Source organism: Zosterops lateralis (genome assembly GCF_965231275.1).
Source record: "Zosterops lateralis genome assembly, chromosome: 8".
NCBI lineage: Eukaryota > Metazoa > Chordata > Aves > Passeriformes > Zosteropidae > Zosterops > Zosterops lateralis.
In genome coordinates this window covers 29,250,940-29,265,780 of record NC_139768.1, presented here as the reverse complement: position 1 = coordinate 29,265,780, position 14,841 = coordinate 29,250,940, and the positions used below count along the sequence as shown (strand labels likewise).

General features: G+C 38.2%; 1 protein-coding gene across 15 annotated transcripts in view; it reads right to left on the bottom strand.

Moving 5' to 3' along the window:
- Positions 1 to 1,903: 1,903 nt before the first annotated feature.
- The window catches only part of CABCOCO1 (ciliary associated calcium binding coiled-coil 1), a 158,255-nt gene continuing 145,317 nt past the window's right edge, over positions 1,904 to 14,841 (bottom strand). For 9 of the 15 annotated variants that reach the window (XM_083866916.1, XM_083866917.1, XM_083866914.1 and 6 more), the window contains 3 exons: positions 5,908 to 5,967; positions 5,384 to 5,524; positions 1,904 to 2,301 (listed from right to left, as the gene is read on the bottom strand). In XM_083866916.1, the coding sequence (XP_083723042.1) occupies positions 2,239 to 2,301; positions 5,384 to 5,524; positions 5,908 to 5,967 (264 nt within the window). In that variant the 3' untranslated portion in view covers positions 1,904 to 2,238. Of the gene's footprint in view, positions 2,302 to 2,376; positions 2,728 to 5,383; positions 5,525 to 5,907; positions 5,968 to 14,841 lie in introns of those variants that run through there. The other 6 variants (XM_083866920.1, XM_083866925.1, XM_083866924.1 and 3 more) reach the window with 5 other exon arrangements.

Sequence of the window (14,841 nt, the reverse complement as noted above, 5' to 3'; positions counted from 1 at the left end):
AAGTAGAACACAACACATCTTCCCTTCATTTCCACAAGATCTATCTGCTTTAAACTGAGAGCTCTGTAGGGTGGGAACCTGTTAGGAACTATGCATTGTAAAGAACTTTGTTAGATCAACAGTGTGGCAAAAAACCTCTAAAAAACTCAAAGATAGTAATACCAAAGCCTCAAGTGTAGGTCCCAGGAATGACAGCATAATTATTTTTAGAGATGACTACAGCAGTAACTCAACATGACATGAGAGACTGGAGAAACAGCAAGCCTGATTTAAACCAATGGGAAAGCCAGGAATACAGAATGGAGACTGTTCCTAATGCACCATATTGCATCTGAACATTTTGTTCCTACCCATCTATCCAAAGCATGATGTTTTGCATTTCATATTAACATTCTGAAGACATTAAAGAATTCTTCAATTCGATGTTCATATGCTGTGTCAGAACTCACACTCTGACTGCTTAGAGAGATGCTGTCTACCTTTTACTTATCTTCCCTCCCTCAGGCTCCTAACCATCCTCCCTCCCACTCCCAAAAAATCCCAGGGTCTATTCTTTATTGGTAGCATTATTTAGTTCAGCAGAAAGTTGGTTACAATTATGGTTTGTGGGATTTGGACTTCATTCTGGATTTCTGCACTACTTCAGCTGTTATGCATATGTAGTAAGAGTGACTGCTAACAAATCATCACAGTAATACTTGAGGTTCATACACTATTTCTCATCTTCAAAGTACTTTAAAATTTCCCAGAGGTTCTACAAAATCTGGGAGAGGGAGAAAGAGCTATGGGCAAAAGTCTTTGTTTAGCATTGGTCTTAATATAAACCACAGTCAGTCCCTTTCTGTTTAGCACTACAGCAGGAATGCTGCAGCCCTCGGATTTAGGTCTGAAGTGCTAAACAATGCTAAATTGCCAATAACACATTTTCACTAAAAAGTATTTAAAATACTCTTTGTCATATGGACAGCTCTCTTCAAAAGTTCTGTTCTCACCTTTGAGTTCAAAACTAGAGAAATGGTGACATTAGCATAATGTCTTGGGAGATGGATTTATGCATCAAAATAAAGGACATTTTGATTTCAGAAAGTTTTGTTAACAAAAAGTCGTATTTCCTAGGAATAAAATAACAAAGAACATAATCAAGAATCAAAGTATTTTTTTTAAAGTAAAACTACTAATGCTTCACTAATTCCTTCAGTGTTCAAAGCAGAACAGTTGGCTTTTAATAGCTGCAAGGAAGCTCTCACTAATTTTCTGGCCAGCACTGGAAAGAACAATCAAGAGAACTTGGAAGTGAATCACTACAGGCTTTACTTCTCCTTATCATGTAGCAAGGGGAAGAATTTTTCTCAGTGCATGAGACCAAGTAAAATGCTCTGTCCCCTTAAAGCAGTGAACCTTTGGTTTGCAGGAGCTCCATGCCCACACTGGCCATGCACTCTGCAGAGCACAGCCAGGCTCCTGGAGCCCAGGCACAGCTCCTGGGTGTTGTCCTGAGCTGTGGGACCACTTCCTGCTCAGCACATGGGAATGACCCTTCTGGCTCCATGCTCAGTGCTGTGCCCATCAGGAGCAGCCCCTGAAAGTCAGGCAGCATCCAATCAGACCTTTTAGGAGAACTGCAACATGCTGTTTTCTTCTTTTGACTGGCTGAGTCAGGCTTGCAAATTACTTTCATTTACCTCCATCAAAAATGAGGATGAAATTAAACAAAATCTAACCTTTTACTTAGTGGTAAATAAATATGATAATGCAATGAATTTTTATTTCTCATGTATTCCACTAAACATGCAATCCAATCCAACCTTTACACTTCAGAGCATGACTTGTATTTTACATGCTTTCTAGGGCACAGAGTTCCATGACACAATAAATAACAGGCTGCAAGTTTGAAACATAGATGTTGAACCAGTTCTTCTGAGGTCATTTATTTGGTTGAATTCCTCTTGAGCATAAAACATTTCTGTAATGTCTGACAAAATATGGAAACATTCTCAGATGAAAGGATACATGCATTCCAGAATAAATTCCACTGAAATCTAAAGGAACTCTTCTTTGAAATATTAAAGTGCAAACTCTTCAGTTACGCAATTTTAATATGGTGGAAAGAAAGAAGTGTAAGCTATTAAATTTGTTTTAAAGCTTAGGAAGCAAATTAAAACAAAATAACATACATCTTATTAATGAATAGCTACAGTACAAGGTGTGTAATTACATGTTAATTAAATTCTCTCCTTATTATATCTGCAGTGCCTCAAAAAGATGTTTTCTCTCTATGTATTTTCCTTGTAGCAACATTTCCTGAAAAAAAACATAGGTGTAAAGCGGAAACTGTTAAGTATTTCACAACTGGGAGAATGAAGCTTTTTTTTTTTTAAGCTAGAATTTGTATTCAGAAATAAACTGAACTTCAACATGTTTTAATTATGTGTCCTTCTGTTTAAAATCTTCAACTTAAGTCTAAACTAAACAACAACATTGGCAGAACACCAAAAATTTGAGGGACTGGGATGACACACTTCCAGGTAAATGTTAACACAACCATTTTCCTCTATACAGAAATAATTTGGTTCAGATAGGGAGCCAGCCTCTGTGTGTGCCATCCTCTACTGCCCAGTTCCTGCAAAACCCATCACCTTTCTTATCTGGCTATTTATGACTTTTCAATTTTTCTGTTCTCCAAGTCTAAGCTTCTTCCTGTATTTTCAGCTTTTTCTTTATATTTGCCTGTAAAGACAATCAGAAGAAAGAAGTGGTTATGATGGGGCTATCTCAGGCTGCACATTGTCTCTGTGGTTGTGACACAGTGTAGGGCAGCAAGGCAGACGTTATCCTGCACACCTTCCTGTTTTGCAGACAGAACCATGTTACAGTGTGTCCTCATGTGATAACACGTTATCACATTGCTGTGCACAATTCCCATGGATGTCATGGCTGCCATGAGCAGGAAGTAATCAGGGACAGCCATTCCTCACGTAGCCTTGTCTTGGGAGATAGGCTCATTTTCCTGTATTCTCAGACAGCCTTTACCCATAGACACCAAATCAGAAAAATTGCTTTGGGACCCCGTTGTTGCCACTGTTTTCCTTTGCTGCAGATGTTTGTTCTCTAGTGTAATGTGTTTTATTGAAACAGTGCTGGAATTAAAAAGCATTACTGAAAATGAACAATAAAAAGATGTATTTCTGTGATGCTGCTTGTCTATCTTAATTACAAACACAATTATGAATATGTATCTCATTCTGGAAATCCAAACTGCTGTACAAATTGATTATTTAATTTGCAATGTAACATTTGTGGAGAAGGTACAGGGGTTGTGATGTGTTCTAATGAAACCTTTGGCAGTGATAATGCATAGCAATCTCTGATTGTATGGCAGTTGGAAATGTGGGATCACTGGAAAAAGGGCCACAAACACTGGTGTTTTATGGGTAATTTATGTATATTTTTCAGTATGAGCATTGATTGCTGCAAAAATACAGGAGAAATGGAAGGAGTGCAATGACAGGATTTCTAAAAGTCATAAAGTATTGTTCAACAACTGGGAGAGGTTCACAGGTGTTTTAGACTCCACAAAAACTGTTCTAAAACTCAGTGCTACACTGTTAATGGAATTCAGGTGATTTTGATAAAGCCAATGGACTTTTACCAGAAGCGCTTGCAGTAACTTGACATTTTAGAACTCTGTGGCCTGCCAGTTCTAGAAATCCCTATTAGTGCTATTCTGCAATGTATCAATGGGTAACCACAGCTGAAATGTTTTCAAAGTAGTTCAGATTAGAACCAAAAGACTGGAATTTCTCTCTCAACCTTGTATCTTTGGAAATGGCCTTCACCATATTCAATCCAAGTACCAGCAAATATGTCTTCATCCCTTTACATGATGTGTGTACTTGGTTGCTGGAACAGTGATCCTTTAGGCTGATCAACTCCCAGCCACTCCAGATGCCTTTTCTTCTCCAGTTTTTCCATACTTCTGTCTCTGGTCCTGCCTCCACTGAAAATTGTCTGCCACTACACTTTGCTATGGCTGCTGCTGAGACCACTGAGTGTCAGCACTGTGATACCAGACTAAAAATTATTTTCTAGACTCAATTAGAGCAACAGCTGCCTTGTTAAGGCATATGTTAAGAAATAATGGAGATTGTGAAACTATATTTCACATGTAACAAAAAATAGTATGAGTTTGATCACAAATTAGGTAAAAATCTAATTATAAGATTACTTTGGAGGTTAAAAAACTGAGAAAACAGGTGAAAATTATACACTGGTGAAAAAATTAAAACCTGAGGGGAAATTCTTTTCTTTGTATACAACCAGAGTTGCAAAAAGAAGAAAAAAAAATAAAGCATTTTCCTCATCCGTGCAGTCTTGTAAAGAAAAAAACCTCTTTGCACTGATGCTAATGGCATCAAGGTGAAGTGAAAATCAGCTATTTACTCTTTTCTATTGGTAGGGACAGGAGTAAGGTAACACAGGCCAGAGACTCTCTCCCATTTCTAAAGACATTTTGAAATGCAATGTGAACTCCAATAGGTAGATCTAATGATCTAATCTATTCTAAGTCATATAATAATTCATATAATAATTAATATAATAATTCTAACTCATATTCCCCACTGATGCCTAGTCCAAGTAAAGCAATTTACTAATACCACAGTATATTCAGATAATATTAGGTATTTATTAAACTGCTGCTTAGTCAGTAGTGTCTATTGTATTGTATCTGAAGTTCAAAGTGCCTAACGCCACCTGGTTGTTGCCAATAAGACCAAATTCCAGCAGTTCCTTGGTGCAAATCTGTTCTAGCAGGTTGGCTTTCAATCATTTCCCATTAATTCCAGTGGCAGTGGCTTCCTTCCATGAACCTCACAAAAAGAAATCATGGACCCCTCAGAGTCTGTAGACCACATACTGACAGCTGATCTGTTTCATTAAGGCAGCTCTTGGGTAGTCACACACCTACCAGACAAAGCCTAAAATTGGCATAAGGAGTCATTTCTTACACAAACTGAAGGATGTGTGACATGGATGCATCTAACAATTTATATTAGGCACACATTGCATATACTCCAGCACAGCAGTTGGTCCTGAACCCCTGAGAAAGAATTTTATCACTGACATCACTGAGAGCAGGATTTGGCCTGTGTTTTTGACAAATAGTAAGGCTGAAGATACATGTTGTCATATTACTGAGTATTTTTTATCTTATCATATGTAAACTGACTAAACTAGGAGTTATTTATAGAGGCTAATTCACATTTTTACAGCATATGGATGTGCTTTTTGCCAGCTTTAGCACAAACACAGTTTATATTCATTAAGACTGAGCTAGCTAATTAACCCTAGACAGAATTAGTGAATAGCTTTCTAGTAATAGTACCTCAAGGTTGCCAATAATTTCATTTGGGATTTCACACCCTGCAGACTTCTCATCTCCAGCAGCGGCTCCGGCTCCAGTGCCCACGTCGGCAGACGCTGCCCCTGGACAGGACTCTTGCAGGTGATCCCCCTGGCCAGACCCCTGGCAGCAACCAGCCACAGGAAACATGGAGTTAGAACATCCTCCTGCCCTCTAGGAGTCCCAATAGCACCAGCACAAAGACAGGCAACAACACACAGAGCTGCTTTTGGAAGTGCTGCCTTGACCAAGGTGGCTGTCTCACACTGCCCAGGCCAGGCAGACACAACCTCCCACACGGCCAGAGCCCAGAGGGGCTCACTCAAATAAATGTCCTCTGCTGACTGATTAATGCACTAGAAGTTACTTCATTCAATCTTAGAAGAGAGTGCATGCTATGTTCTAGAGAAAAAGTCATCAATGACTGGGATCCAATGGAAATTCATAGAAAAATAGTTTAAAACCCCCGCCCCCTCCCAAATCAACTGAAAGGAACAAAACTATACCTGAGATTCTGTTGCTGAAGCTGAGGGGTAAACTGCAGGTTGGTCAAGTTCAAACTCATTCTGGTAGTATTCAATAGAAAAAAAAAGAAAAAATAAGAAAGTAATTCATGCTTAATTATTGCTCAGAGGTTTCTTGCAGTTTTTTTTTTTTTTTAATGGAAATGAAATCACTGGCAAACAACAAAAAACAATACCTTTTCTGTTACTATCCAGGTGCTCAGAACTGGAAAGCATTCTGAAAATGATTATAGATCAGCTTTAATTTCTAGTTGCATCTCAAGGGGCCTCCTTTATAATGCTTGGAAAGAACAGATGATTTTCATAATTTTGTAACACTACAGCTTCTTACTCATGTGGATAATTACGTTTAGAAAACACAGTGCTTAGGTAACATTCTGTCTTCCCAGTGCAAATCTGTCACTTCTGAACAGGGACATTGTTGCAGTTTGGAATTGCAGGGGAGTATCAACGGATTGGATTGCAGTTGCCGTGACACTAAACCAAAAAAGGCTCTAAGGAAAATATTTTAATATGTAACTATAATTTAAGAGTTGCTAATGGTCCAAGTTTTGCTGCTTCATCTTGTTCCTTTGGTGTGACCATGGGAACCTCGTGGGAACTGGTGTTCTGCTGGTGTGTGACCTGCAGCTCCAGCAGTGCCCTGACAAGGAATGGCTCTTCCCCCTCGGAGCAGCTGGATGAAGCACCAAGTCCATGCTCGGGTTCTCAAGAGTGATGCAAAAGGCAGCCCTGTGTCCCCTTAAAGGGACAAGGTTTTGTGTCCTAGTTTAAAAAAATGGATGACAGAGAACAGATGTGCTAAACAGGGTGAAAAAAGGCATTTGTGAGCAAGCAAGGAGCAGGGCACAGCACTGAAATGGTGTGTCTTGGGCCTCCACAGGGAAGTGCCCATTGAGAGTACAAGGCAGATGTTCCAGTTCTGAGTCAGCGATTACAAACAGGATTTTGCTTGGATGGTGTAAGTAAACGACATTAATTCACATCAGGGTAATTGCAGCTCCCATAAATTAATTTCCTCATACTTTTGAAATTGTAGCTAGGTTGATATTTGGGTCATTTAGTTACTTGCTACAGTTAACATGCTGAAAACATTAAAGCTTCTATACATCTGCAGAAGTGATAGCAACAACTGAAAATGAAAAGTCAGACCTAGCCACTTCATTACAATAAATATCTCTTTGTAGTCCTGAAAGCTTTTCAGAACTTCTGTTTGGACTCTATCACTACCTCCAAGGTTCCCTGTTATGTGTGAGCTCAGTAAAGCATGTAGATAGTATTACTCCATCTTTAAAAGAACCTGAAAGACTGACAGAAAGATGTGCAGATTATAACTGAGGAGAAAAACAGAGTTATAGAAGCATTTTCCTCTATCACTTGTAATTCAAATTTTTAGCACTTCGTTAATGACTACATACTTAAAAAAGAAGTAGTCAGAAAGTTTGGATTTGGTATCAAAATGAAAAAAACTGACCCAAATTGTACTTCTTTCAAAAATAAAGACACTTTGTTTTCAAATTCTATTTTTAAAAAATATTAGAGCTTTTTAAATTTAGCAACCATTTCCATTTTCTCTGATTTCTTACCTTATATTTTCTATTAAAAACATTAGCTGAAGTGGATGAGAATTCAAAATTACTTTCTGCTTCCTTAAAATAATATTTTTTGCTTAGTTAGTTACCTATTCAGTCAAAAGATTTTTTTATTTAGATTAAACTATTATTCCATTTATTCTCTCCATCCAATTTTTTTTTTTTAAAAAGTAAAATTATGTAAAAAAATAGACCAGGTTTACAGAATCAATTCCAAACCAATCAAATACATTTTTGTTGCATGGATAAGATTTTCAGAGGTCCTGTTTTTCTGAATAATATTTTTACTTCACTGCGTCTTTTTAGAGAGAGCCATTCTTTACTCATCTGTTCCATGGCTAATAATAACCCTTGGATCATTAAGAAATAACTAAATTACAGCAGAACTAGTCTCTTTAATGAGCCGTAATAGTCTCAACATTCAGCCAAAAGTTTTTTTTAAAGACTGTGAAACTTCAATGTAGAATATGAAGCATTTTGTTTAGTAATAACAAGTTTATTAGCAGGACTACAGTTTACAGCCAAAATATAGTGACCTAAAAATGCCATTCTGCATTGCTCCATTCTATACATTGTGTCCTTAACAAGTCCAGGGGAAAATTAGAACGAATGAATTGTGGTGAGAGCCTGAAGCCAACAAACGTATTTAAAGGAATCCTTCTGATGCAATACTTTCCTTCAAAAAATACAATTAAGTCTTTGTGTTTCCTTTGAACAAAACCTCATGTTTATTAGCACCAATGGCTCTGTAGTAAAATCTATTTAAAAACAGAGAAGGAGACACAGTGAGTTTTATACAGTTACAGAGGCTTTAAAAAAATGTTGCTAGTTTCTGAAGTCTGTGTAAATTTATGGTGAATTACTTCCACTGACCTACATTAAAAACTTCACTCTCCTTTTTTTAATTCCTGCAGATTTGTCATTATGTGAGCATTATTCACTATGACAAAGATGCATTACTCAAAGTGTCCTCTTGAATCAATATAACTATCGAAATATGAGAAACAGTTTGGCAAGATGATAATGCCTTAAAAATTAATTGGCAATATTTTCCTGCACATTGCGGTCCAGCGGGTGCACAGGAACTCAAACATAAAGACATTGTGAGGCAGTTGCACAAATGTAGCTGGCACATCAGTGTCAGCTGCTCTGAAGGAGATTGAAGGGACAATTAGGTGCAGATTTCCTGGCCGGGAGAAGTCAGCACGGCTTGACATGGGACTGATGGGTCAGCACCACTTCCCCAGCCCAGTGGCACCAGCCCAGCTGAGAAGTGCAGACACTGCCCTGCCACAGTTCTGTTCTGGAATTCTTTCTGGTACAAGTGTGCATAAAGACAGGCTTATATAAAAAGCACTGTGCTGTTCTCTGCATAAACTCACACACTTCTCTTGTTGTTGAGAGGTAGCAAATTGCCTTTTTACAAACGTAGGCAGAGAAAAGTCAGTATAATAGTACACAGGGAAATTTCTAAAACAGAATAATGGCAGGAAAGAAGATTGGTAAAGCACTCTAATGGATGAGTTCCACAGATGTGGTAGTTGTTATAAAATTAGCTTGGCATAACTTACCAATATACCATTACATTTTCCCCCAGATGTTATCTGTTACTTAAATTAATTTTGCTTAAGTTACTATTATTGCAGATTTTATCCACGCTGTATTTTATTATTTAAAGTTTCTGTGGCATATAACAAGCCCTGGCTGATAGCATTACTTTTAATAATATATATAAGAGGTTTTAGTATTATAGAAATGGCTGCTGGGTATATCTTAATAGTCACAGAACAGAACGTCTGCTCTCAAAATATTATGTAGATTAAAACCAGCTATTTACTTACACTTTAATTCAAGGCATTGGAAAGGTTTGCAGTATTTATGTATGAGGTAGGAAGGGGAACAACCTACTCCAGGAATAAATATCAGAGTTTTGAAATTAGCAAAGGGAAGGTCAAGGTCAGTTTGGCTTTACTAAGGTACTTACTGAAAATGAAAATTCAGAGTTTATGTTTACTTATTTCATAAACAAGAAGAAAGACTGAGGGGGTGATTTGTCTCTTTGATAGAAGGCTTTTGTATCACAGAAATATTTTAAAACCTTTTCAGCTTGATATTACCTGGATTTCTGTACTCCTTTCCACACAGTCTTAACATAAATTCTCTGCAGCTAATCTTACCAAACAGAGGAAAATAATTATTTATAAAGACTGGAAAAAAGATCCCACATTCAACACGGACCATTTCCAAAGCCTTGTAGCATCTTTTGAAGCCTTTCAGTGGATATAGGTTTGATTTATATGAACAGCAGATGAGTTTCAGAAAGGGAGTTCTTTGTGCATTATTCTCTATATTCATATCACCTGTGTAGTTTGTACTTGTATGTCAGGGGACCCTATGCTACCAGAGGCCTGCACAGATTTCTCTCATATATATGTGAGATTTGCTATCAAAGAAACTCTGTAATACAGGATTTACATTAGTTTGCTATTCATGCTAAGCGTGGCTGGCCACACACCTACAAATGTGCTGAATTTCAGCTGCTGGAATAAAAGGCATTTACAAGAGATGCTTTGTTGGATGCCTGTATTTCAGGTGGTTGAATTTGAATGAATACCTAATGGACAGAGATGCACTGACTCAAACCAGCCTTTTTTTTCAATCTCTCCCCTTTAACCTGCCAGCATATGCAAACACAACAAATCCACTCCACCTGCCTACGGAGGCATTGCCCAGAAGCATTCCCACAGGACGTTCCTGGGAGGCTGCTGATAGCTCTACAAATACATCTGCCACCCTCTTTTGCAGCAATTTAATACATGAGGGCCAAAGGACCAAAGGATTTTATAAAGCACTCAAAAACTTAATCCAGACATCTGATCTCTGTGGTGTGACTGAGGTACCAGAGCTTCCCCCTGCCCACCCTCGCTCCAAACATTTGTATTAATATTAAAAGTAGAATTAAGATCGAGGGCCTAAAACTGCCTCTGAAGGATGTTCCCCAGTTGCTAACGATGCACAAGGAAATTCTGTGTGCATGTTCCTGGGCAGGAGTTTTCAAACCACTTTTTTCCTAAAAGAGATAGAAGTTCAGTGAGTTAAAGGTAGGCTTTGTGCTCTTTTTCCTGCATTTCAAAATCCAAGTCAGTATGTTCTAAAAGAGTTTCCCGTGTTTCTGATCTGTGATGTGAATCGACTTTGTTGACATTACATTAGTAAAGAATCTAGTCTAAAACAGTTATTTCAAGCAATTTGGTGCCTACATTGATAAAACAGGATCTCCTCCTCCCCCAGGAAGCTGTAAATCAGTCAGTGACATCTGGCTTCAAGGACATCAGAGTCATATGAAATGTGGTAATTTATATTAATGAACATCAATATTAATTTTTAAATAAAAAGAATTTGCTACTGCCATTATGTTTACATAAGAAATATTATTTATAGCTTGTGTTCTTCCTTTCCTATATTTTGTCCATAAATTACTGTAAGGAAACACAATGTCACAGTTATAAATATTTTTCCTTGGAGTTAAAGCTTTTACATATCCTCTTACTGTTTTCAGTAACTATATGAGGACAACAACCAGGATTTTCTTGCTACTCCAGGAACTGCTGCCAATTTTAATGCTTGACTGAGTAGAAAAGGGTGCTTCTACAGAAACAACCAAAGCCTTCCTCTCTAGAGATATCTTAATGCAGAGTGCCCCTAATACCTAGATTCTGTAAGAATCTATCTTAACATACCAGGAAAAAAACCCACCAAAAATCAACAACAAAACCTCCTGATTTTACTAGGCTTCAGTTGTCTTCTACTGTTTTTACCAAGCTTCCAATTATTGCTGCCAATTTGCAGATTATTTAGAAAGACAAAATGAAAGACATTAAAAAAAAAACCCCAGTTGGCTTTAATGCTGAGGACACATCAGTAAATGATTCACCTTGGAATGGTCACTCTAAATTCACATTGTATTTAGCATTGCCAAATCTCCTAGAGTTATGGGATTACAAGAGAATGTCGGCTTTCATTTAAAAATAAAGTTAGCGCTTATGCTTGCAGAGGAAAAATTGAAAACATAAATCTTGAAAACCCAAAAACTAGACTGCAAGGAAAAGGAACCAAAAAATTATTTTTAGGCCACTCATGATTTTGGGATATGTCTCATCATTTTAAATGCTCAAGGCTAACATAACCCTTTAAAAAATACATACAGATTTTCAGGAGGGGTGGAGGACTTTTTTTAGTTCTTGAAAGTGCAACTCTTGCCACATCTAGACTCTTCAAAGTATCAACCCTATTCTGACTGTATAGTCATAATTAACAGGGATCTAAAGTCATTTTAAAAAACAGAAACAAACAAACAAACAAAAAAAAAAACCCACAAGCACCTTTCCTACAGGAACCACCTATCTGGAGCTACAAATGTTTTCAAAAAATGAAACCCCTTTTTACTATTCATGTGATCACATCTGAAAACCATAAAAGTAAGTTCTGTTGAATCCAACAAACAACAGGCAGTGGCATCCACCTTTATCAGGCTGGAGCTTTACACTTCCTTGTTGTGCATCTCTTCTCCCACACTATTTAATCAGTAAAGAACCAATATGAATGCTGAAAACATTGTGATAAAACTGTGAAACAAAACTTGTCCAGATGCATCTTGGTACCTCTTTCTGGGACCAGGCTTCAAACATTTTATAAATACTTGCTGCAATTTCATACTCACAGAAAACCAATTTGCATGAAAGTGTGTGCCTTTGGCAACAAAACGGCCTCTAAGAATTAAGTTGCTTAGGGGGCTGGTATTCATCACACCTGCTTTAGGGGCTCTGTCAACCCCCTAAACCCCTCCTTGCAGGAAGTGCAAAGGCAATTGCCTCTCCTGAGACAGTCAGAACAACTAAGATGAACTAAGAAACTAAAATTTCCTTAATGTACCTGCCCTGAACGGCAGCAGGCAAAGCCAGCTCTCTCACCTTTACCCAAGGGGAACCTAGGAAAGCTGCCTTCCTCACTCAGGGTCCCTGGTTTGCCTGGTGCTGAGAAGTATGAAATACTCCCTTTTTTATTCAAATGGTCACTGTAGGAACTCAGAGATGATTACCAGCACCACGTGTTCCTCCTGCACCCCTGAGTGTGTGGGGGAAGAGTTAGACAGCTCTTGGCACTATCCTGGACTGTTTTTTCCAGGTGTTACATTTGAGATGCAGCAATATCTCACCAACTGTTACTGTTCCACAGGGCTTTAGGTCAGCCCTAAGACTTCCAAACAAAGCCTGTTCCCAGCACGTGTGGATCTCCAGTGTGTCTCATGCTCTGCACACACCAGTCCAGAGCAGCCTGTGTGCCCCTGGAGCTGAGGCCCACCACATTTCTCTTAGTTCAGCAAGCACAGACTGCAGGCTTTACCTAAACAGGACTGCCATGTACAGGGAAAAAAGGCATTGAGAATTCAAAAAAACTGGGAAAACTTAATCCCCCCCACCTTTTAGAACAGAAAGGGCTCAAGAAGAGCCTGAGGGCTCCTGCAGAGAAAGTCTGACAGCAGAAAAATAGCATTTTGCTGTTGATCCAGTAAAGTGCAGTCACTGCATGACGCTGGAAAGAGGTCCCACCTCCTGCCTTTGTCTGCCACTGCTCTTGGACAGCCTTCCCTTCTTACCCACTTCCTCTGAAATCAGCATTTTCTCCACACAAGACTGGTCATGGACAAGCCCCTCACACAACTGCCCTGTGCTCTGCACAGTTTCTCAGCACCAAATGCCAGAGGTGCTTTGGATGTGGATAGGCTTGTCTGTATTTATTCACCCCCAGCTGATGCTACAGAAAATAGCTGCACTAACATTTAAAAGGTTGCTTTAAAAAAACCCAAACCAACACAACCTAAGGAATATTGATCCAGAGCTAAGAGGGGGAAAAAACTGCTCACATATTTAAAAAATACAATATTGATTTTTTTAAAAGAAAACATGCCACATTAGAAAACTTTCCACAATATATGGCCACATGAAAATGGGGAGCTTGTGTTCTTTGTTATTAGACCTAAAACATAAGGTCTTCGCCTGAGTGTGTAAGTTTCTGTTAAAACAACAATTTTTCCTGTGGACTGTAAATTCAATTACTGTTTTTATTGGAATCACATTTTGCTTTGGAAACAATCATGCAGAAAAACAACCAGTAACTTAGACATCTTAAAAACATCTCAGAAAAGGCATGGCTCTGAGAACAGATCAGTTATGGTAATTCTTCCACTGTGAACTGTGAGTTTTTTTAAATGCATTTCCATATTTTTAATTAACACCTAGTTAAAAAAAAAATCTTACTATAGGTAATTTTAATCACAAATGGGAAAACAAATTTGTTTTAACAGAAAATTGATTCAGCACTATTTTAGGGACTTACTTTTCATGTTTTTATCATTAAAATTAAGCTATTAGCATACATTTCCCAATTTGGAGATGCAGAAGCAAGCCAGTTCTCTGAAATTTCAAAGTTATAGCTTTCAGTCACCTCTCTACATGAAACTAGTCTATTTTAACACCAAAATATTTGATCAGCACACACAAACCCCCCTCACAAGTCTAAGGTATTGGTGCTTCTTTACCACTCCATTTCTGTATAACTTGAACATGCAGAGGTCAAACCATAGTTTTTTAGTCCAAAGAAACCACCCCTTCCTTACGTGACACTTGGATTTCGTGCCCCATTGTAAAGAGGCTCTTCTCATTATGTACATGTTCATAAATCTGTTTATGCTGCATCTCAGCGTGAGTGCCCGTGTTTGTTTGAACAACTCTCCCTTATAATCCTGTCGTTCACGTTGGATAAAAACGCAGCTGTGGGCAGGGGCAGGGTTGGTCTGGCGAATGCAGGAGTTAAACAAAGCCTTGCCTCAGCACAGCATGGCTAGGTGGGTGATTTGAAATCTAGTAAAGCTTCCCCTTGGTAAACTGCCAAAAGCCAACCACACCTTGGATGATGTGAGGTTGTTTTTGGGAAGGTAACATCTCTTTACAGATTATCTCCTCCCACTTTGACTTGGAAGGTTTCAGAGAACAGTCATTTCCATTTCTGTTGGGGCATGAAATGGTTTCTGCTGAAAAAGAGCATAAAACTCATTCTGCTTTGACTTGTTAGGAAGCTCAGGACAAATCATATAATCCAATGTGGATTTTTTGAATTTGTTTAAACAATGCATGACAAGAAACAAACATTTCTACTGAATAATTTCTCTCCAATTAAAAAAACAAACTAACAACAGTCTCTTAACTCCTTATCCCTTATAAACTCTGTTAACTACATCTTCTAGAAAATTACCATACACACAAGT